The sequence below is a fragment of the Protopterus annectens genome, chromosome 5.part1 (genome assembly GCF_019279795.1).
Source record: "Protopterus annectens isolate FY-2018-M chromosome 5.part1, PAN1.0, whole genome shotgun sequence".
Classification (NCBI taxonomy): domain Eukaryota; kingdom Metazoa; phylum Chordata; order Ceratodontiformes; family Protopteridae; genus Protopterus; species Protopterus annectens.
The window spans coordinates 8,819,636-8,845,142 of record NC_056736.1 but is presented as its reverse complement, the minus strand read 5'-3'; the positions used below and the strand labels follow the sequence as shown (position 1 = coordinate 8,845,142).

At 39.3% G+C, this 25,507-nt stretch overlaps 1 protein-coding gene across 1 annotated transcript in view; it reads right to left on the bottom strand.

Moving 5' to 3' along the window:
• LOC122803660 (protocadherin-9-like) overlaps positions 1-25,507 on the bottom strand; it is a 2,559,623-nt gene that overhangs the window by 1,463,992 nt on the left and 1,070,124 nt on the right. Inside the window, exon 4 of the mRNA XM_044073439.1 lies at positions 12,062-12,263. Within this exon, the coding sequence (XP_043929374.1) occupies positions 12,062-12,263 (202 nt within the window). The remainder of the gene's footprint in view (positions 1-12,061; positions 12,264-25,507) is intronic.

Sequence of the window (25,507 nt, the reverse complement as noted above, 5' to 3'; positions counted from 1 at the left end):
GCAGTACAGTGTGCAAGCCAGTACTCACAAAATGATTTGTGATTTCTTCTCTATGGAAAAGCATATGTTTTGGTGGTGTATCTTTGGTTGCATGTACATGCCTAATTTTTAGTCCTGGTTTTGCTACAACAGTGGAGAAAAAAAAGGCAAGCTTTTGTATATTTTTTATAGTTTATGTTCTACAGGATAGCTGAGTTCTCTGCAGTACATTTGGTGGGGGCTAGGCAAAGTCTGTCAGCTTAGTATTTTTTAGAGGGGTAGGGATATTCTATTTGTAGTTTTCTATCTCCAGTGTTGGCACTCTCTGTGGGAAGGCAGAATAGTTTACTAATAACTTCAACTAGGAGCTCGCATAATAAAACAAATATTGTTATTTTGCTGAGTAATAGGATTTAGTGTTATTTACAATGAATATTAGCTATGTCTTTTGTGTATTACAGTATATTAGTGTTGTAGAGGATAGGGGAATTCTCTGCTGTGCATTTAGTGATGGGGTAATTTTTGCAGCTTAAGTGTTTTACATTTACATGGTTGCACCTTGAGCTCTCCTTCCTCACTGTCTGTAGGAGGGCAGAACTGGTTGCTAATAACTTCAGCTAAGAACTCACAAGATGGCAGAAATTAATTACTTTATAATTACAAGTATGTATTTTCTGTAAATATCTGTTAAAATTGTTTTAAAACTGATTGTGTAGCTGACCCTTTCAATGTAGAACTTCAAGGAACATGGACATTTAAGACTCAAAGTGAGGAATTTTCCTTATAATGAACACATGAGAGGTATTGTTTAAAAAAATCATGTGAATTGCTCAGTGGACTGCGGTGGTGGTGCTGCGGTAGCGTTGTCGCCTCACAGTTAGACGCTGCCCATTCGATTCTCAGTTAGATCGTCTTCTGTGTGTCGACATGCGTTAATGGGTGTTCCTTCGTTGAAGGTTGTGCATTAGGCCCGGCAAGCCAGCATGTAAAAATCTACTGCCAATCATTCGTGGACTGGAGTTCCGCTGTGGCGACCCCTAACCGGGAAAAGCCAAAAGACACAAATGTGAATTGCTCAGTGGAAAAGTGGCTAGGTTAGAAGTGCTTAGTCTTATGCACAATTGCTGCTTTTGCTTTTTGATTGTTTCATTATGGTAGTGTTTTCCTGATTATACAGTACCTTTTTGACTTCAGTTACACACTTTTTTTTGTACACTCTTTACTCTTGGTCCATATATACTTCGGCTTACTGATTTTGCTTGAAAGACCATTTCCACTTGGCACCATGGAAATGGTTGCAGTGATAAAATAGCGTGTTCCACATTTTGCCTGTTTGTCACACATTGTCAGGGTCTGTTTTCCACACCTATGGTATGCTTGGTTCACAGACAAAGCTACCAGGCTTTCTTTAAATGTTTTCCTGTAACATCTTTATTGATTTTCTTATTACCCTTTATATTTCCATTGCTATGTTACTGTCATAACCATTTCCACTAAAACATTCCAAATTCAATAAAGAAGTGATAAAATCAATATGTGATTGGACATCCTCACCGTTTCATTATTATAAAAGAAAGATATATATATATATATATATATATATATATATATATATATATATATATATACCTTCCCTTCTATCATTAATATGTCTGTCTCCAGAATATACATATATATGCTAATCATTACAGATATTCAGAGATATGTAGCACTGTGGACACTATACCTCTTCCCAATATTACTGCCTCTGCTTTTCACTCAATATCTTAACTTAGGGCATTGAGAACATCACCTCTTCCTCTTTTCAACCTTCAGGCATTTACTTTATTAATTATGCCCTTTTAGAGAGCTTCCCTGAAAAAAGAAATGTTGATGTTGTCAGCTGACATGATGCAATGGCTGTAATACATGCCCCTTACTATTTCAGTGTCATCACATCCCTGCTTTTTTTCCTTTACTTCATTTTCCCCTCATTTCTTTTCACATCTCCAATATTCTGCCATTCGGTCCTGCCCTTAAACTTTTTTCAGTCTCAGCCATACTTTAATGACCCACTTTCGACTTCTGTTATTCCTTATATTCCTCTATATGTACCCTTTATTATCAGTCTGTCTTTATACCCCCTCCTACCATTTGAAGCTTCACTCTCATTCCTCTCTTCTGTCTCTACGCCAAATAAACAAAACCCTCAGCTCCTCCATATGTTATTTCTATATACTATGCCCCATATCTTCATTGCTCCCTCCCATATGATTTTCACCACAATAAACATCCACTGTATATTCAATTGATCCACTGCAGATTCCACAGATTTCCTGTACTTGTCTTCTGTTCACTACCCCACTGTCTTTACTCTTATAGGGGTTTTGGAGCAAGTTTACCACTTTCACCGATGGATGTCTTCCACAAGCGCACCCCCCCACACACATACACACACACACACACACACACACACACACACACACACACACACACACACACACACACACACACACACAGACACACACACATATCCTTCTTTCTAGCAACTGTACATAATTAATCTCAGAAACAATCTTCAAACTATATCTTACCCTCCTTTCCCCAAATTTCTATTAAGTTCTCCAAGACCACCATTGCACTGTCTCTTCCCAGAGTCTTATATATGATCTCTATTGTCCCCTTTTTCCATCCTCTATTCCTTATCTGACTTTAACAACGTTTCCATTATTTTTCCCTTTGCCCCAACCCTCTTTACTATCTGTTACTGAATTCTTTTCAGCTTTATTGCATATATATCAACCAACCCCCTTTGTTCACACTGAACCTTGTCCTTTCCTCATCAAAATCCACAAAATGCACAGAAGAAAATAACACCGCTCTTTCTCCTTTATCATTCATTAGTTCCCTCAACCTCCTTACCCCTTCAATGTCCATCTAACCACTTCCCCCAGTTTACTCTCATCCCTCTCCTTCAGAACCCTAGTAATCAGAAAATGTACTCCATCCAATATGTCTATACCATTCCATACACACTTCTTTTTCATTGTATAGTTTTTCCTTTGCTACCTGCTGGATATTAAGCTTGTCCTTACTGGACATCTATTCATTCCCCAGTGGTGGAAAATTACCAGTTTCTCTAGGTCACAGCTATCTTGAAGGGTGGCCTGTTATACAAGCAGACAGAGTAGTGTGTGTCCTTACTTGCATCCTGGCTATGAGGGATTTTTTGACTCAAGTGGCACTTTCATTGTCTCCAGGACAACCAGTTAGTCTCTGCTTTCGTTTTCCTCCACATGTGCAGACCTGGGCTGTTGTCACTGGGTTGGGTGTTCATGCCCATTTCCACTGCACTGCCATCATGCATCCTGAAGTACTCCTGCCACCTAACATATCATGCATCAGTAGAGGAACAGCAGCACAAGCTAGCCAGGACCAACCCCCCCCCCCCCTCCCGCTCCAGGCTGGGCAAACCTGTCCTCCCTGCCTGTGTCAAAAAGCACCGCAGTTGTTAGTTGAACTTGGTTCACTTGGGCTGTAGTCAGGGCTTTATCCCACTATACCTTTGTTGCCGGCTTGCACACATAGTTTTTGATCACTTTATCCATATTCTTCTCCATCTGCTTAAAGATATCTCCTTGAGATATCTCCTTGGTTTTTAATTTTCCATCCTACCAATTCACCTACCTGAGATTTCTGTATCCATTGTCCCCAGAGTCTGTTCCATATTTACTGCTGCTGTATATTTACCTGTACCTGGTATACCTCAACCACTAATGTCACCCATCCTCATCATTTTTTTCAATCCTACTTCTCCTTCCAGTCAAATAAAATGTATCACATAATCATTGCAAGTCATCCATCTTCCTAACCTGCACCCTAACCCGTATGTGCTTGACAACATAAATTGTACGTGGGAGCATCATAGTTCTGACCATCTTTCCTTTCATTGTAACAGTTATACCTCCTCACTGGGCTAGCAGTCTAGAAAATGTACCTTTCAGGCCATCCAACCACTAGGTACTGCCAACTGATTTATATGAATGAAAGCACAAGTTAAAACCCCACAGCAAGCCTAACAAAAATGTCAAGAATCTCTGGCAGCTACCTCTTTACATTTTTCCACAGGATCACAGACTCATCCACAAAATAGTAGATTCCTTCCTTATGATTCCCTCACTTTGCTCCTTCATCCTAAGCCTTAGTGTGTGGCGCACACTTTTATCACAAACATCAGCAAAACTGATGACAAAGGGCATCCCTGCCTTGTCCCTCCTTCTGACATACCCTTCTCTTATCTACCCCCTTTCAGTAACATTGTCACCCAGAGTCTTCATTAAATTTTTTTACCACATTAAACTATCTTCTGTCCCTCACAACCTGCTCAGAAACTCAAAATATATTACCAGCCAACAAAGAAAACAGTCTTGTGTATATCCAGTAGGACTACTCCTGCCCTTCTCTTACTATCACCCTGTTTCAGTACTACGGTTTTATTAATGCCTTTTGTTGATTTGAAAGGACCTACCTTTTTGCAAATCCCACTTGTTTTTCCCCTATCACATGTGGGAGAAAGCTGCCAGAGCACTCTACTCCCACACCGTTGCCAGAAATTGGAACTCTCTACCCCATTCCGTGTCTATTGCCCCCTCCATCAATAAATTCAAAAACTCCCTAAAATCACATCTCCTTAGTACCTGGTTATGCCCCTGTATCACATAACCTTACCCATACTGCTATTAACTCTCCAAATTGCTCTCTGATCACCTGCTTGATCTCTGATCACCGCATGCTTGTTTCATTTAAAAGTTGAACATTTAACTGTCAAATTTACTTAATATATTTTCTTCTCTTGCCAATGTATAACTGACATTGTCATTTTACTTACTTTCTACACAATAATTTATTTGGAGTGTTCTTAGTTATTTCTTGTTATATTACTATGTTCACCATATATGTTGTAACCTGTTTACTACATCTTATTTGTGCATTATACCTGCTGTAATGTCTTTGTACAACTAGATGCTGGAACTTTTCTTCCCAGGCCTCTGCTGAAAATGGACCTGGTCCAATCGGAATTTCCTGGTTAACAAATGTAAAATAAAATAAATAAATAAAAATGTTACTGTTAATATATGTATGAAACTGTCCCATACTTTTTTGGATCTACCACCTCTCCTTTACACTTATGCAATAAATTCACAGTAATTGTATACATCCAATGAGCTCTATCACCCTTTCAGCAAATCTACAAAATCATCCTTATCTGCATCCCAAATTCCCTATAGAAATTCACAAGATCCCCATCTATACAATCTGCCTTTCCACTTTTTCAAAGACGTAATATATTTTACCATCTCCCATATCTCTAGTGCAGTAACCATTTTTACCCTCTGCTCAGTACCAAGCACCTCTGCTTTCCATACTTTAAACCCATTTGCTTTATCTCCTTTTCCTCCTCCATGTAATTTGTAACAAAGCTCTCAAGATAGTAAGATACTAATGTCCATGCTTCAGTTTACTTGGTGACTATCCTTGTCTCACACATCTGTTACTCATGCCTTTTCTTCTCTGACCCTTAAGATTCCAAATTAACAACTTGATGCTTTTTTCCTCAGTTCCCCACCTACTATCTTCTCTTTTAGTCAGCTGAGTTTCCATTTTAGATTTTCCCATCTTCTCAATTTATACCCTTAGCATTTTAATATCTTCTTCTAGAACATTTTCAGCTATTTTAATCAACTCTTGCCAGATCCTCAACCTTTCCCTCCATGCTCACACATTACTGTCTCTCACTCTCCTTCACTTTTTCTCTCTTCTTCCTCAATCTTCCTCAGCAGACTATCTTAACTCTATCCCAACCTGTCATTCCATTCTCAGCTCTGCTTCTCCTTAATAACTTAGCATTCTCTGAAGCCATTGTATCTGCTCACCATCAGTCCACTACCCTGGGTATCATCAACCCCCTTTCTCAAATTCAACTCCCACCCCTGAATCCCTTCTCTGTCACCACCAGACTATGCTCTGATAGCTACATCTTTATCACCCTGACATTATAATTTCTCTTGCTGTCTGCCTATCCAACAAAACCCAAACAAGTCAGTTAGCTTGTCATTTCTTATCCCCCGGGTACATATACCCCCTTCTCAAATCCCTTAATCTCTCAACATAAATCTTCATGTTCCTGTGAATCAATTCCTACCCACAATGCAGTGTGACTCATTCTGAGGAATTCACGCTCACCAGGATTACAGTTGTGCAAGTAAACTTACCAAAACAGTTGATGTTCGAATGATCACTGCTGCAGTAGCCTTATCTGTATGGGTAGATGATGCAAGCTTACTAGATCTGGGAGGTAAAAGGGTACAGAAGCCCCTGGAGAATGTTCCTAGAAAAGCCTGGTCTAGACCTACAGAAGGAATCAAGGTGATAGTGATTTGTCTGTGTTGACACAGGTTATTCCCTTCTTCTTACCTTCACAAGAAATGAACAGTTGTTCCAAGGATCTGAACGATTTAGTTCTGTTAAGATAATACCTAAGCTACCTGTGGACATCCAAGGTATAGAGTATCTTTTTTCCCTCAGTGCTATACTTTAAAGGATGTTGTAGTCTCATGACAGTCTGTTAAAATAAAACACTCTTAGCTTTAAAATAACTTTCCTAAAAAGTAGAGTAATAAAATATCAACAAAATTAAGAAAATGGAATCCCCCCAAAGGGAACTTATCTGCCCAGCAAAGGGAAGTACAAGTCGACAAGCAATCCTTGAAAGCCTCAGAGGACTGTACTTGATGGAGACAGTAAAACTTTGAAGGGTTTTGCTTTCAAACTTGTCTTTAAGTCAGCTCAGCTGAAGTTGCCTGACAGTTTGAACACATGGAAGGTGCCCTGAAAACTGAAAGCTGTCTGTCTGTTATGTCCTTGTCAGGATATAACCCATACATCTAAGGCAACTGCAACAGTAATTAATATGATGAACATCTATATTGTTACCCCTCCCGAAGAAGATTCCGATCAGTTGATGCCATCAGTGTTTTCTTGGCATATACCTTCTAAGAATAGTCCTCCACTATTTTTACACTGACTCTTGCCATCACATAACCTTTCCATAAGTCCCCCTTCTTAAGCATATCCAGTCTGTACATCTGAATCTAGAAGCTTCATAATAGAGTACTGCGGTTTTTCATTTCCTGACATACTTCTGACCCTATAGGCTCAGTGTAATTGTTAATCTAATTAAGGGGCCTCAGCTCGTGTTATATGTACTAACCACTGCTCCATGAAAGAAATACGGTCTAAAGTCCACTCTTCCTTTCTCCAGCATTATCACTGTCACATTTTATCAGCAACTCTGGTTTTCTACATTTTTCACTTAACAGCCAAGATTTAAGAGTATCTCACTGTCCAGCTTTTCAACCACCAGCTCCAAAGGACCTGTCCTATCATTAGTAGTTACCAATCCTTTCTGTTTTCATAGCCACATGTCCATACCTTCCAACTTCTTAAACAAGAAATCTGGACAAAGCCATAAATAATGGGGGGACAAAGGCTCGAAAAGAGAGACAATTTTTAAATATTGCTCTGACAAACACAGAAAGTTTTACATTAACATGAATTTTCTGAAAGGTAGAAAGTGTAAATCTCAAATGTCTGTTATTAACTTCTGACTTCACTCCTCAAAATGAACCAATGATCTGCCAGAAAACCTCAGTTTTATGGGAAACAGACCAAAAATTAGAGGCTAAAATCTAGGCATTCTGTAAAAATCTGTACAGTTCAGAGGTATGCGTGACATGTCACATGTCTCTCAACTCAATAAGCTAGGCTCCTATCTTTCTTACTAGGTCTGCCAAAAGAATTACTATTCTGCCCTTCCTGTTACACTCTGGGCACCAAAATAAATACACAGACTGACTTTACATGCTTTTTGATATGCTATGCCCTAAGTTCTCACGCTCACACTTTTTGGTTTCAACTTACTTTTGATATGGAAAACCTTCAATCAGAATAAGAGCATGCACACTAGGAGGGCATCTTTCCAGGTGACACAACACCACCCCCTTGGGCATGCCTTAGTATTAGTATTCACAAGTACGACAAAAAGGAGAAGACAGGCTAGAATTTGCCATTTTATAGTCTTCCATCATGCTCTGTTGGATGGTTTTTTAAGCTGATTGAGTTACTGCATAAAATCAACTTTTTTACTGACTGCCTGTCCTTCCACACGTTCATATTTGTTAAAACAATTATAAAATAAATTTCTGTATTACAGAAAATTTTGAATTTTCCATGAAATGATTATTTTCTATATGACTGCCACATGATGTATTTAATTATTTTATTTACTTAACTGATCCTACCACTGCTGTCTGAAGTTTAATCTTTACTAGTGGCGTAGATGGATGAGCACGACAAGTACATGAATTTGTCAGGTTTTTGCAATTGTTGAATACAGCATTCATTTCTTTCTCTAATTTGCAGAATGCAGTATTTATATTGTTTCTATTTTTTCAAGAATGTGAACACACTGTAAATGAAGATAAACATTAGCCAAACAAAGTGTCTCCAAACTTTTCAAATGCCATCTATGCCACAATTGCACCTGAAAAAACAGCGCCTAATGAATTTTGGTGAAACATATTATATAATGCTGATCTCTGCAGTATTTCTGCAGCAGTTGTATAGATATGACTTTTTAATCTAAGAAGTCATTTTTTTGTAACTGCACTAGTATGTAGACTAATTATGAAAGCTGAAAGATATATCTATTTATGCTCAAGACACAGTAAGGCTACAGTACAGTAAATGAAAAAAGTGATATTATAATGAAAACTAAAGGTAAATCCTCAAAGGCAAAATGTATATTTAATGTGTGAACTTCAGAATAAAAGACAAGCACAAAGCAAAGCCCATAGTGCCTCAGGTCAAAACATGACTATTTAAAATGAAGTTGTACTGCACTCAGAATGCCTCACTTTAATTATTCTAGCAGTGTAAGAAAACATGCAAAATCATGTGTTTGAGCCCCCAAAGTAAGTTTTGAATTGAACATAAAGAACAGAAAAGGCTACTGAGCAATACATTTCCAAGATATTATTTTTGTTGTTATATCCTGTTGCTATAATTTTTAAATTATTAAAATAAGCTAAGGGATCCAGTAAAATAGTAAAGTGGTTATCATGTCTGAGGCTCATTTACTGTAGCACATTCCAGACAGTAAATAATGCAGTCTTTGCAATTATTTATTTATTTGCTGGTGATGGCTGTATGCCAGCATCTGACAGGAGGGTAGGCATGTGATAGCAAGCTAGAAAAACTACACATGACAGTACACACATTTACTTTGTAGAACTTTTGTTTTAGTAACAGTGCATTTATGGGTAACAGGCAGCTTTTCCTAATTGGAAAGCAACAATTATGCTGCTAGTTGGGAAATGCCTCTCGTATAAGGAAACAGGCTAATGAATACAGAGATAATTTGAGTGTTCTGTTCACACAGCTCCTGCAGTTTCCCAAGTGCAGAGAAAGGATAAAGGCACCATCTGTTGATAGGCAGCCTGTAATCCACGGCCATGCTTCCCTGCCTTGATGGCACCTGGTCTACTTCCTAGCTGCTCCAGTTTCGCCCATGACTGGAACGGCCACTGACCCTGTGCATGACACTGGCTTCACTCCCATCTGGACCATGTTCTAAAGGACACAATATAAAACAATGTCTTGTGGTCTGCACCATCTGACACCAAAAGTTAGAATTTTACCTTTGCCTTCTACCTGGATAACTGTCAAGAACTGCAATTTATCTGACTAATCAAACATAATTTAAGAAAATGTCAGGCAGTTGCATGTATACAACAGTATATATGTTATCTACAAAAGCCATTCAAAGAAATTAAGAAAAATAATAAAACTTGAAGACAAAATTAAAACTGAATAAATGTACAAAACAGTCAGATGTCTATGAATGCATAAAAATAGCAGCTTATACCATTGTTAAAGTTTTTCACCGAATGATCTTTACTAAACACATATTACCAAGTGAAATCAGTATGTTTATGCAAAGTACAGCAAATGTAGAACATTCGTTTTCTGCATTGTGAATCCAGTTACATTAAGCAGTCAGCCCTAATTTACTACATGGAGTTTCACATTAATTCAAGATGGTTCAATCAGATTTGCAGTTTGCTGGAAGAAGCAAATGATAATGACAACTAGCTGCTCAAGGGTTGGCCATATTATAAGCACACCTGAAGGGAATGCAATGCAGTGCTACTAACAGGACAGAAGATTCTTATTTTACCCACAAGGAAACTAATGTCTGACAGTATCAACAGTAGGATAATTAATTTAGAGAGGACAGTTTCAATACATTTTCCAAGGTCTGTCCTATCAACTGACTTATAGCAATCTTTTGCAGATTGCTCCTATCAGCTCTGAGCTTTATAGATGAAAGCAAAACTAAATGTTACAAACATCAGTACACAGGAGACATTCAGCTCCTATCAGTTTTGAAAGTATGAAAAAGTATGTAACACAGTACAAACATGGCATTTTTTTCAGGGTTTTCATGATTTCTTCAGGCCAGATTTTCAGTAACATGGCCTACATGTGTCCGTGCCACTGACATTTCTAGCACTGGAAATGCAATCAACTGTTTTTTGTTTTCAGGGCTCTTAGTGTCAAATAAATGTAAAGCAGATATAATTGCTATTTACTATCAAGATGCATTTGTAGTAGAGAAAAGATCCCAGTGTCACAAGCGACAAAATCATAATTTAAAGAATTTTAGACTTATGGATCTTATAAATTCAGATTCTTTTAGAATCTCACCTCGTTGTCATAGGGGATAATGTCCTGATTTCAATTCACAGGTATGTGAGATCATTTAGTATTTTAGGTACCAGTTGGAACTGGCACAAGTGATGACAGGAATAATGAGGCTTGTCCTGCTCTCCTCCTTCAGTAGATACTGAACTGATGGTGGCATGTCCTGGGAGCACCGTTCATAATAGAACCTTCAGTGAATCCTGGGGTTCATATGAAGAAAAGGCTTGTATAAACATCTTGGAGGCCCGATGTTTAGTCATTCTTTGGATGCTCTGGTCATACATAGGGTAGGATAAGCTTTAAAAAAATGCCATCATCACTAGCACAAGGATGATAGCTCCTAGTCATGGCTCACTCAAGAGAAATGAATGGTGCACAGGGCCCTCATCCTTGTGGAATGAAATCTATACAACATCTTTTGGAAGTGCGATAGCTCAATGGTATGATGGGGATCAACCAAAAAATGTATACACAGTTTTTGGAGTGCAGCGCATTATAAAATGTTGCCATTTTATTAAAAGCAGCCCTTTTGTCAATGAATTTTGGTTTCATATAATTTTAAGTCCAGGATTTTTTGCTACTTTTCCCCTAAATGTTGTCACATGCCTGTTGTGTTAACTGTGAAAAAAAACTTTAAAATACCACTTAAAACACAATGTGTTTGCATCAATACTAGATCATTAGGATGGTCTATTAATCAGCATTAACAGGATCTATCTAAAATTAACTGACAAATGCGAAATTTGTCAAATAGCTACCACCACAGTCTGCAAGCAAACTTAAAGAAGCTTTACATAAGACACTCACTATTTAGAAATCTTTTCCAACAGACATTTTTATTGCATGCTGCGATAAAATTGTAATAATACCTTGGGGCAGCTATTGCTTTTAGATTTAGATCTCCCCAGTTACATATATATCTATTACTCTGAGACATAGTTAGTCTTAGAACAGGACAGAGAAAGTCTGAAATCATTTCAAACACAAAACATGTTATCATACAGAAAAAACTATATATATAAAGAGAACTGCAGAAACAAAATAATGCATTTCTAACTAAAATCATCCTTAATGTTTGAAGTCATAAACAGAAAGTCTACAGTATGATGGCACCATAGACCATCAAATGCAAAATATAGTCACTTATTGCTCATAAGTGCATTTTTCTATTAGAAAGCCCAATGATGACATTAATGACAGAATGAGCATATGACCTTAAAGATGAGGGGAGGAAACATACTTAATGAACTAGCATAAAAGAAAAAAAAATCCTACTCACCAAAGTTAGGGTCAGAGTTGCCGTCAGCTTCTGTCCTCTTGTCTGGAGAGACTTGGTCATAGAATTCATCCTGTGGCTGAACCAAAGGGAGAGGGTGTGATATAAGATTTCCACTTCCCACGGGCTCATGATCACCTAGGCCACTGTCACTACAGCTTTCCTGGGAGCCATCAGGAAGATGAAATGTGACACGACGCTGTGACTGCAATGAGTAAAACAGGAAGTTGTTAAAAGTACTCCTACTTAATAGTGCTTCTAAGTTCCAAAACATATTTTTATAGAACTGCTCTGATTTGTTAATGAATAATGCTGTGCTGCCAGAATATATTCATATATTCATATATATATATATATATATATATATATATATATATATATATATATAGATATATATATATATATGTATATATATATATATATATATATATATTGTGTGTGTGTGTATGTGTGTGTGTATATATATATATATATATATATATATATACACACACATGTGTGTGTGTGTGTGTGTGTGTGTGTATATATATATATATATATATATAAAAAATAAATATATATGTATATATAAATATATATATATATATATATATATATATATATATATATATGAGAAAGAGAGAAAGATCTGTAAGGAAAGCTGAAGTAGAATTGGGGAATGGATAATGTAACACGTGTGACCATTGCTCTGCCAGTTTAGTCAACCTAGGAATTTATCGATTAAAATTAATGTAAATCACCAGACTTACTATTAATTCATCTGCATGTACATTTTTAGATGATTCTGAAAAATGTAGACCATTCTTATTGTAATGTTTAGCCACAATCATCAATACAAGATATGGGGTCTATATTGAATCAGCAAATGCTTAAAAAAGCGAACGATGATTCATTGACCCTATTTCAGCAAATGCTGAAAATCCCGAACACCCGGAACAGCAAATTTTCTCTCAGGGAAAAAAATCACTGGGCCGGTTTCGGGAGTTTGATGTTTCCTCCACTGTGGTGCGATCTCAGAGTTTGTATATTTAAGTAGGGGGGTGTGGGGGACAAAGCCCCCCACATTAATGCTGTTTTAATTTTTTTTTTGTGGAACCCTTGGAAAAAAAAAATCTCTGTTCCGAGTGTTCGCCATTTTCAGCGTTCACTGAACTAGGGTCGATGAATAAGCGTTCGCTTTTTTAAGCATTCACTTATTTAATATAGACCCCAAGATATGGCATTTGCTATTGTATAAGTCACAACAAATATTTATAAGCATCTTCACCCATCTTGGAAAAATGTGTCTGCAAGAGTCACACTGATGCTTTCTCTTGAGTTAAATGACAATCTCATTGCAGACAACAGTATTCAACATTCATGGTGATGTGTGCCTGCCCAGCCTCTACAACCAAGGTAGTGTGAAGTCTGGCTCCTCAGTTACAGAATGTCTTCATGTCTGAGAATTTTGGTATGCAGTAACACTGGTCACATTACACAGCCGAATACAAATATCATACCCGTGAAAGGAAACTCATACAATTTAAAAATATGTCATAAGTCAATTAACAGAAAAGTAAATAACAGAAGTTTAGACAATTGTTATTTGTTGAAGCAATATAGACAGTGGTCCATACAAAACTTATGCAATAGTGCTTTTGTCAGTGATAAAGTATTCCATTAAAATATTGCACTCATCTTCTTCCTTCAAACCATTTATCTATCAAGACTTCCATTTTTTAATTCCACTTTATTCAATCTAGTGTCTTGGATAGATCATAATGCAACAGGTACATGCCAAAAACAACCCTGCATTGGCACCAGTCCATCACAAGGCACATAGTCCCATGTTCAGTTCTGTCCAGATTGTATGACTAATACTGTTGTTGCACATTTGGAACTGTGAGGAAAATGGATACCCAAGGGGTATGACATGGGCATAGCATACAGATTTTAACAGAAGGGTACCCCAGCTTGTAATGTAGCCAGAATACCAATAGCTGTGAGACAAAAATGCTAAACACTACACTACAGCACTGCTCTTGGCAATTCCTCAAAAGTTGTAATTACAAGGAAATGTAAAGTTATGAAAAGGCAAGTCTAACAGATGTAGCTCAGAAATAAAATGCATTGAATACACTGATTATTTTGGCATAAAAAAACTGAAAGAATTTGGACTATTTTAAAGAATGAATTAAAACGTGATTATGGGCACTACAATATGCTTTGATCACTACAGGATTTTATAACTGTACGAAGAGACAAATTACTCATTTTTGAAAAAATATAACAAGAAAGCAGAAAATGAAAAGTATTATGGAGAAGCATAAAATAACAACTAAAATATACTAAAAATAGGAAACATTTTGAACTAAAGAGGCAAAAAGAAATATTGTGATGCATTCTTTAACAGAACATAATGTCAAGCTAGTAGGATTTTTTTTTTCTTTTTAGAAAATACACATATTAAAAATCCAGCAGGCATACCTCTATTACTGTAACACCATAAAATACAATCCCTTGAGCCCTTCATTTTACAGACAATCAGTACAGCCAATGCACACTTTGGCTATACCGTATGTATATTACCATACCATCACTTTCATAGGTTCATAGGTTCATAGGTTCATACTAGGCTATCTGCCCTAGGGCATTTATAAGCCTAGCCAGAGTGTGTTTGGCTTTCGCCACCCATTTTAAATTAATTTTGCTATGCCCTTTTTCGAGGTTAGTATACTGTGCCTCTGTCTAACAGTGACACAGAAGTGATACCCAGGGTAAACCTACGATCTCCCATCCACTCATCAAGATTCCTCTTGAAGAGAGTCAATGAGGAACTCTGCCTAACCTGGACTGGGATTTTATTCCAGAGTGAAGGGAGCCTCTGGGTTATGAATCTGTTCCTCCAGCATGTCCTATTTATTTCAGTGCTGAGGTTCACGTCTCTCGAGCGTAGCTCGATGGGATTTGGATTTTCTGAGGTGCAGCATGTCCATTAATTCCGGGTTGGACATGGCTTTATATGTCAGGCACAGATCGCCTCTGAGCAGGCGGTATGCCACTGAGTAGAGCTGGAGTTTCTTTAACTGGGCAGCATATGGCATCTGTTTGAGCCCTTTGATCCTCTTGGTGAGGTACTTTTGGGGTCTTTCCAGTTGCTGCAGGTGTCTGGTAAGGTACATCCCAAAAGGGGCATTGTACTCAATTATGGGCCTGATGAGGGATGAGTAAAGAGGCACGATGACCTCCCATGAACTAGATGTGAATCCCTTCATGATTAGGAGGGCTATATAAAATGTTTTTCTAACCACTTTGCCCACGTGGTTTTCAAATGAGAGATTGCTATCAACTTGGGTCCCTAATTACTTCTTCCGTACTTAATGGATTACCACCTATGTGGTAATTTGTGGGCACTTTGTTTTTGCTAAAGGGAATGACTATACACTTTTTGGTGTTTAGCTTGAGGCCATGGCTCTGGCACCAGTTGTCTGTTTCTATGAGGTCCTTTTGTAGGATGCTTGTGTCAGCTGGAGAGTCAATTATGGCACCTAGTTTGCAGTCATCTGCGAACTTGGTCAACCACAGTCCTTCTGTGTTGGCCTGTACCTACGAGAAATATATACCGAACAAGAGAGTTCCCAGGACTGAGCCTTGTGGGATGCCACTTGTAACTGGTTTGGAGTTTGACATGGCTCCAGCAATTCTAACCATGTGGGTTCTGTCCTTGAGCCAGTTTGCAACCCATCTATTGACATAGGGGTTTATATTTAAGCTGGTGAGCTTATCTATAATGCCCGAGTGGGGTACTGTATCGAAGGCTTTTGCGTGGTCCAGGTAGGCTGTGTGGACCACCTTCCCCTCGTCAATGGCCTTGGTGACTGTTTCAAAGAAATCGACCAGGTTTAAGAGGCAGGATCTGCCCTTAACAAAGCCAAACTGGATAGGATCCAGTATCTGTAGGTCCCCAATATCTTTATTTATGAGGTCCATGATGATCCTTTCCATAGCTTTGCAGACCAAGCTAGTCAGGCTTATGGGGTGATAATTTCCAGGATCCGTTGAGGCACCACCTTTGTGGAGAGGGACCACTGTTGCTGTACGCCACTCTTTGGGTACATATCCTGTAGTAAGGCTGAGATTGAACAGTAGTTTTATGTTTGGGTTTAGCTCTTCTTGGAGTTCATGTAGGACGCAGCCCGGGACACCGCCTGGTCCCATCGATGCTGTGTTTTTTGCTTTGGAGAGGGCAGCTCTTACCTGAGCATCTGAGATGTCAGGGGGGCAGCACTCTGCTGGGATAGACATTTGCCCTTTTGGTGGGGGTTTGCACTGAACCTGTCAGCTAGGATGTTGGCAATGTCTGTGGGTTCGGTGTATTTTTTGTCATTTTGGACTAATTCTGAGCATATCTGGGAATTCCCTCCCAGGTTCCTAACATAAATAAAGAAAGCTTTGTGATTATCCTTAGTGTCCTGTGCAATTTTTCTCTCGAAGCTGGCCTTAGACGATTTTATGAGTGCCCTTAGTTTTTTGCTAATACTGATCAGAGATGCCTTCCCTTTTTGGGATTTTGCTCTATCATGTAGTAGCTTCCTCCTTCTATTGTATAGTTTGTTTATGGTTGGGGTCCACCAGACAGGATGCCTGCCTTTGGAGGATTGGGTCTTGGTTTTATTTGGGATTGCATGATCCATGCATTCCTGAAGGTGTTCATAGAATGCATTTATAAAGGATTCTATGGTCTGGGCCATATTTTCCACAGGTCCGGGGGCGTTGAAGGATTCCACCTCGGTTTTGAGGAGTGTGAAATTTGCTTTAGAGAAGTTTTTCACTGTGGTTTTCTGGGCAGGGGGTGGGGTCGGGATGTAAATATCCAGTGAGATTAGTTTATGGTCTGATCTTACCAGTGAGGGATACACTTCTGGTCTGGAGCATAGAGCCCCCATGTTGGTGATGATCAGGTCCAGTATGTTTTCCCCTCTTGTGGGAGTGGTAACAAGTTGTTCCATAGCATTTGAGTTTATAAATTCTAGGAACCTTTGGGCTAGGGTGTTGGAGCTAGAGTAATGCTCCCAGTCTATGTTTGGGTAGTTGAAGTCACCCAATATAATGGTGTTTGGAGAGACCTTCATATTTTCCAGTGTTGTCAGGAAAGCCGAGTGGGGTTCCTGGGTTTGGGAGGGTGGTCTGTAGCAGGCTATAAACTGGAAGGCAGTTTTACCCACTGTTAGTTGCACATGGATAGTCTCTGATGCTTCGTGCTGTGCCACCAACCTGGTGGTGTGGGTATCTTTGACGAATATTGATACTCCCCCTCCTTTTGTGGTTCGGTCCAAGTTTTGGGGCCGAAAAGCATGGTATGAGGTATAACCTATTAGTGCTGGGGTGCTCTCGGGAGCCTTGAGCCAGGTTTCTGTTACTGCACAGATATCGATGTTCTCCATGCTAAGGAGAGTTTTGAGTGTGTGCATCTTGAGGTTTAGACTTCTGGCATTGAGTAGCATTACTCTTAGTTTCTTATCCCTTGTGATACCTATGGAGGTGGGTTTGTCTTTTGAGCCTTGCCTAAAAAAGGCAATATGGGGTGGCAAGAGCCTTTGCCAATATCCGAAAGCCCAGGGGTGACAGGTGCAAGCCGTCCCTAGTGAAGCATCGTGGCTTGTCAAGCATGTCATCCCAGGCTAACAGGCATTGGATCCCCTTTGAATGACACCAATACTTAAGCCAGTTGTTGAAACTGATCATCTTGTCTTCATATTGTGGCATCATTCTTGGTGAGGGTAAGATGCTACTCAAGGTCAGGGTCATACCGGCCTGGGCTACATGCTCAGAGAGCTCCTCTATGTCTCTTTTCATGTAGTCCAGGGAGGCATGTCTCAGGTCATTCACACCAGCATGGACAATGTATGAGTCATATTTGCACTTGCCTTAGAGTGACCTGAGTGCTTGTGTTATGTGGCGGATCCTAGCGCCCGACAGGCAGCTCACCATGACCTTCTCCTTGTTCAGCCTGGTGAGCGGCACGTCAGTGTGCCCGATGATAGAGTCACCTATTACAAGTGTATCAGGTGTGTTGTTTAGCCTTAAGGGCTGTGACTGTTCGGCACACTGGCTTTGTGAGCTATGTGTTGCAAGTGTTTTGTTTTGGGGTAGCGGTTGCTTGGGTGTCTGCTTTGGAGGTCTCTGCTGCTTAGGCAGATTTTTATTTAGAGCCTCCAAGTATGTTTTTGTGTGTTTATGTGTTTGGTTTGCTGTCGTGGTAGGTCTATGTGAGACTGGAATTGTAGTGAGTGTGGTTTCCTTCTCCTCCTGACTGGTTATGCCAGTACTCAGTTGAGAGAGCTTAGCCTCCAGTTTGGCTATATGGTTGCATCTCTCACATGTGTTGGAATTTGTTAGGAGGAGAGGGTTGTCTGTGTACATGAGGCAGTTGTAACATTGCCTCAAGATTCTCAGATTCACCAGCTGGACCGGAGAGGAGATTGACAACTGACCTTTGGACATGCTAGAATAGTATTGGGAATTCCTTTATAATTGAAAAAAAGGGCCAATGGGAAACAAGGTACTCAAGGGGAGTTTGTGAGGGTGTAGTGCTTTTCATTTTTTAGTGCTGACTTATATAATTGGTTTAGTGAGCAAGTGCCAGGCTTTAGAGTAGGAATAGGATGTTTATTATGAGAACTAGATCAGTTCTAAGGGAAAAAGTGAAGAGCAGACTTTGTGGAGCCGAGAATGGTTTAAACCCAATTAAGCGGAACTGCCCGATGCTGCGCTATGCGTAAAGCTGTGCCAAACCTGGTTTTATACAGGGGGACTTGAAAGAGCTAGAAATTGGCCCAAAATGGCTAATAGACTATCAGATTATTGTGCTGGGAACACTCCTCCAGGGATAGATAGGCTGCTCTAAGCTTCGCACTGCCACTGGTGAACAAAGAAGCCTCCCTTTATCCAAGAAAGGAAATGGGCAACACAGGAATTTTCCAAAAGTCCAGAATACAGCAAAGCCTGTATTTGTACTACTCTAGGTCAGGAAAGATGGGAAACAAGGATAATTTTTTTGTTTTTTTTCTTTTTTGCAACAAACAGCAGGAAAATGCAATAAATATGTAACACAGGCTAGCGTACTTGAGTGTGTAGCCTCAACAGGTATAGGCAACAAACAGGACAAACTTTAAAAGTACAGGTGCAAAAACAACTTTAAACAGTTTAAAACAGTTCAAGGAGCAGAAATACTTGCAGTTTAGCTAGATCGGACAGTCGCCCAGGTAGTAGCAGGAAGAAAAACACTTTTATCAGGTTAGCAGTTGCTCTTTTAGCCTCTCTACTGCTAGCACCACTCTGCAGGACCACAAGGAGCTTGGCTGAGTAGTAACAAGCGCAAAAACCACGCCAAAGCGGGATTTATACAGGGGGACGTGAAAGAGCTAGAAATTGGCCCAAAACAGCCAATAGACTATCAGATTCTTGTGCTGGGGAACACTCATCCAGGGATAGATAGGCTGCTCTAAGCTTCCCACTGCCACTGGTGAACAAAGAAGCCTCCCTTTATCCAAGAAAGGAAATGGGCAACACAGGAACTTTCCAAAAGTCCAGAATACAGCAAAGCCTGTATTTGGACTACTCTAGGTCAGGAAAGACGGGAAACAAGGAACATTTTTTTTTTTTTTTTTTTGCAACAAACAGCAGGAAAATGCAATAAATATGTAACAGAGGCTAGCGCACTTGAATGTGTAGCCTCAACAGGTAAATGCAACAAACAGGACAAACTTTAAAAGTGCAGGTGCAAAAACAACTTTAAACAGTTTAAAACAGTTCAAGAAGCAGAAATACTTGCAGTTTAGCTAGATCAGACAGTCGCCCAGGTAGTAGCAGGAAAAAAACACTTTTATCAGGTTAGCAGTCACTCTTTTAGCCTCTCTGCTGCTAGCACCACTCTGCAGGACCACGAGGAGCTTGGCTGAGTAGTCACTGAATGCACGTGCTTCATTTAACATTGCTCCTATATAACATGATTTAAGGGAAGACCCATTGAGCTTAAGACATAAACTTAGAGAAATGTATAACCCCCAGACAAACGTTATAATGGAAAGGCAGTTATTTTACACAAGGGATCAAAAGCATGGTGAAACTTTTGCAATATATTTAATTGACCTAAGAAATAAGGCTAAAATGTGCAACATTTGGTGACTTAAGAGATGCGTTGATAAAAAACAGGAGTGGGTGTGGTATAAAAGATGATGCTGTGAGAAAGATTTTATTTCGTGACAGTGATTTCAACTTTGAATAAGGCCACTGAGATTTGTCAGACATATGAGCTTACAGAAAAACACATAAATATGCTTACAAAAGAGAGCAGCTCTAGAAGGCACAGTGATAAAGCTCATATTGATAGCATGCAGCACGTGGTTAAACGAAACAGGCCCTAGCAGATGGCAGCTGTAACCCATGCAGAGCTCACTTGTAAACCCCAGAACTTTCTAGCATATTCCAGAGTTTGTACAGTCTCAGTGAAGCATGAGAGTGAGTCAGCAAAATCAAAAGGATTCATAGCTTTCCCCACTTCTAATGTGCCAAGTTTCTTGCCAACTGTTGCGATTGTGGTGGTAACAGGGGCGGCTTGTGCTATTCGACTGCAGCTGTAAAAGAAAAGAAAACAAAAAAAAAAAATAGAAAAGAAAAGACAAGAAAAGAAAAACAAAATAAAAAGTAAAAGCAAGTCTGTCCCGATCTCCACGCATGTGTGTTGGCATGCATTCCCGGAACTCCATGCGTCCGGACTGGTTCACCAGCACTCCAGATTAGCCTCCATGCATGCACACAAACATCTGGACTGACTCACCAGCAGTCCGGATTAGCCAGACAGCATTCAGACAACAGAGATCCCAGAAGTCTATGCAGTTTATAACTGCATAGACTTGAAGGGGATTGGACTACAACAGCTGCAGGTTGGTAGCTCTCGCGAGAAGGGGAAGGACTTTGCTCTCACGGGGCTTTTTTAATAAACTCTGAAGCTGCAGGAAGGGGTGAAACTTGCACTGGAGACTTCATGGGACTGAAGGGTGCTTTGTGGGACCGAAGGGTCCTTCTTTTTTTACTGAACTCCAAATCTGCAGGAAGGGGGTGAAACTTGCACTGGAGACTTCGTGGGACTGAAGGGTGCTTCTTTTTTTACTGAACTCCAAAGCTGCAGGAAAGGGTCAAATCTGCAGTGGAGACTTTGTGGGACTGAAGGGTGCTTGGAAATAGACTCTTGAGTTATAGACTCATCATTTTAATGAAACCAAGGTGTGTGTGGCTTGAAACAAGTCTTTTTTATTGTGTGTGTGTGTGTGTGTGTGTGTGTGTGTGTGTATGTGTGTGTGTGTGTGTGTGTGTGTGTGTGTGTGTGTGTGTGTGTGTGTGTGTGTGTGTGTGTGTGTCTGTGTGTGTCACTTGAAACAGGGCTTTTTTATTTTGTGTGTGTGTGTGTGTGTGTGTGTGTGTGTGTGTGTGTGTGTGTGTGTGTGTGTGTGTGTGTGTCACTTGAAACAGGGATTTTTTATTTTGTGTGTATGTGTGGCATGAAACAGGGCTTTATTTTGTGTGTGTGTGGCTTGAAACAGGGCTTTTTTATTTTGTGTGTGTGTGTGTGTGTGTGTGTGTGTGTGTGTGTGTGTGTGTGTGTGTGGCTTGAAACAGGGTTTGTGTGTGTGTGTGTGTGTGTCGCTTGAAACAAGACTTGTGTGTGTGTGTGTGTGTGTGTGTGTGTGTGTGTGTGTGTGTGTGTGTGTGTGTGTGTGTGTGTGTGTGTGTGTGTGTGTGGCTTGAAACAGGGCTTGCATGTGGCTATTTTATATTTTTGCATCAAATTTTGGTCCATTTTTCATAAAGTTGTGTTTTTCAGGTAAATTAGTGGCAAATCATTAAAGATCGAAGTTAGAAAATAATGACAGACATTTGAGTTTCAGGTTTCATACCCTTCAAGAAAATCCATTCTAATGCAACACCTACTATTCTATTATCTTTCTAAGTTTATAAGAGCACTATTTAAAAATTGTCCTTATTGTTGGGTCTTTGTCCCATTTCTGTTTATGGCTTTGCCAGACTTCTTGCTCTGAGGCTCAGAGGTATGAAAAATGTGTCAGGGCCATCTCTGTCAGCCAGAGACATTTTAAATTGTGACATACTTATTGCACCCCACTCCCCCACATAGTGACTCTGGATCTGTCCAAGCTAAGCAAGGAGCAATTTTACAGTGTAAGTGTGCAGCGTATCCCCCCGATCAAGGTTGACCAAAGTACTACAGTGACTTTTAATCTTTCCTTGATTTTGCAGAATGTTCTGGTTTTCTGTCATATTTTTATACTATTGATTTATGTTTCTTCTTATTCAGAAAATGCATATTGTTGCAGTGCATGTTGTTCTGTGTTTAAGTAGCAATGCGTTAATGACCATCAGGTAAGCTTGGCTGTGACTGTAAGATGCAAGTAAGCTTTAATAATCATACTGTTGAAGAATTATCAACATTGAAAGCCTTTTTGTTGTTGGCATGCAGAAAATATTTACATAACTAAATAGCATATAAGTCTTAGGTACTGAAATGCATATGACAGTATTTGTAATAAAGGACAGGATTACAGTATTTTCAGAAGCTCATTACATTTGTTGGAGACTTGCAGTCATCTTTGCAGACTTTACCCATAAAATAAACAGAATGCCAATCTATCATGTGTGGTCCATAACCTGTGCAGTAATCCTTTAAGCAATTTATCTTGAGCTTGTTTCTTGTTTGCTGTTCATTTTTTACTTTGATCATGTTTTCCCCATGAAACAAGTAGATAGTTGTTGTCAGGCAGCAGGTCTTTTTTGGATAAGAAACATTTTTACAAGTGGGGGCATCACAGAGACTGCTACTTTCAGCATGTAACTTGGTACTTTTATAAAGCTGAATATAAATTATAATTAGAACTGCAATGCGAGGAGAAGTGGTTTGAGTGCTGCTTGTTTTTTTTATACTTGATTTTGACTGGCATTCCAATAATGTATTTAAAAAGTAATTTATTTTTTCATGCCTTACAACCTTTTTGTTTCCATCTAGATATTAAGTCAGCTGTCTTGTAGCCATTGCATTGAAATATTTTTTCTTCTACACTTTATTTTGTCTTGATTGGACTCTCATAATGACAGTTTGGCACCCAGGGCAGCGTATTTAATTAAACCCCCAGTTTTTACATTTTTAGCATAGATCCACCTCTTTCTAGTTGGCCCCACCCATTCAGCTGTCTCCTGCAGTCCCCCTTTAATTTGAAGTCAATAGCTGCCACTTGGTGGTAATCATGAATCTAAAAGGGAAAAGTATTTAGCTTTTGGTCAACAATGCCACAAATGTAATAAATGGAATAATTTCAAAAGATTTTGCAAATCAAAAGGCCAGCACTCTTTTATTAAAAGGAAACATTTTAAGAAACAAGTTGATCAGTTGGACTGTAACAAGACTGCTATTTATTTTGATGGTGTGTCAGTGCTTCATGAAACAGTTAACGCAGTAGATTTAAGAGCCAAGAATGAAGTATCTTTTTACTGTTCAGATAGATGGTAAACCCACAGAGCACAAAGATGATGCAGATTATTAATGCCATGTTAAGTCTGCAGAAATATTTGCCAGAGTATGTAAAGGTGAAATGCTTGATTTGGCAAAGTGTGCAAAACTTGTTGCTTATGGAGGTGAAGAAATTCAAACCAAAGGCTCAGTAGTGCTTTCATGTTACTTACAGCAGAGTAGAAGAAGCTATAATTGTTATTTTATGTGGTCAAGAGGCATGTCCAGTCATTATTAGGGCTCAGAGATGCTATGAAAATGGGACTGCTTTCATTTAATAAGGGAGTCCATCATGTTAAATTAAAAGACCACTACTCCAATTTTGCCCAGCACATTTTTTCTACCTATGCTTTTTCAAGACAAACTAGGTAAACCTCCAGTCGTGTACTCCATGAAGTTAGACCCAGAGGTTAGTCCAGTTATACCAGCACGTAAAGTTCCAATAGCCATGCAGGACATAGTCAAAGCCAAGTTAGATAAAATGGTGTGACAATGTGTAATCTGCCTAGTGGAAACTCCAACAGAATAGGTATCTTCCATGGTGGTAGCTCATAAGAAAAGCTCAGATGACATCAGAATATGTACTGACGCACAGGATTTGAACAAACCACTAAAAAGACCTCATCATCCGATCCGCACAGTCGAAGAAGTTTCAGCCTAGATGCCAAATCCCAGTATTTTTTCTGTCTTATATGCAAATAGCTCATTTTGCAAATTTAGCTTGACAAAAAAATCCTCATTGCTCACTACATTCAGTATTCCATTTGGTACATACAGATTTTTGAGAATGCCATTTGGGAAAAATTCTGCAAGTGAAGTCTTTCAATGTGCAATGGAGCACATTTTTTCTGGGTATCCTTGTGCTATTTTTTCTGGATATCCTTGTGCTATTATAGTAGATGACATACTGGTAGGAGGTTGTGATAAATCAGAACATGACAGAAACCTCAGAAAAGTTCTAGAACGAGTATGTCAAGTGACTCTTAAGCTCAATGCACAGAAATGCAAATTCAGGCTACAAGAAATTTCTTATGTTGATCATTTATTCACAAGTACAGGCCTACAACCAGATCCTTCAAACCAAAAAGGCATTCTCGAGATGCCAGCTCCAGACAAAGTTCAAGCCTTGCAACATTTTCTTGGCATGGTCAACTACCTAGGCAAGTTCATTCCAGACTTGAGCCAAATTTCAGCACCACTTAGAGAGCTTACATGTAAAGCTGTATCCTGATCTTGGTTAGAGCAACACCAAAGAGCATTTGATGTCCTGAAACAGAGAATTGCTAGCTCGCTGATGCTCAGATACTATGATGTTCACAAGCCAGTTACATTTTCCTGTGATGCTTCAAAATTTGAACTTGGTGCAGTTATTCTACAAGAGGATTAACCTGTTGCCTATGCATTGAGAATTCTTACCCAAAATAAACAGCAGTACACCCAGATAGAGAAACAGCTTTTGGCAATTGTGTTTGCATGTTCGAAGTTCCATGATTATGTTTATGGTAGTCCTATCCAGATTGAAACAGATCACCATCCATTAGTCACTATCCTGAAAAAGCCAATGCATTCAGCTCCAGCCAGACTGCAATGTATGATGCTGAGATTGTAAAAGTACAATTTCAATCGTGTCTACAAGAAAGGCAAACTTCCTTATCTTGCTGACACATTATCCAGATCACCCAGAAATACCACTGAACAGAATGATAATCAAGGTTCTCAATCGCTTGAGATTTTTAAATCATGGAAATGAGAAATGTTTCTTCCACATGTCTTGATGAGTTGAGAGATCACAGAGACACTGATCCAGTTTTACAAAGGCTCAACCACTTTATCAATCAAGGATGGCCGGCAAAGCAATCCAGTTTATCGCAAGAACTGAAACCTTATTTTCC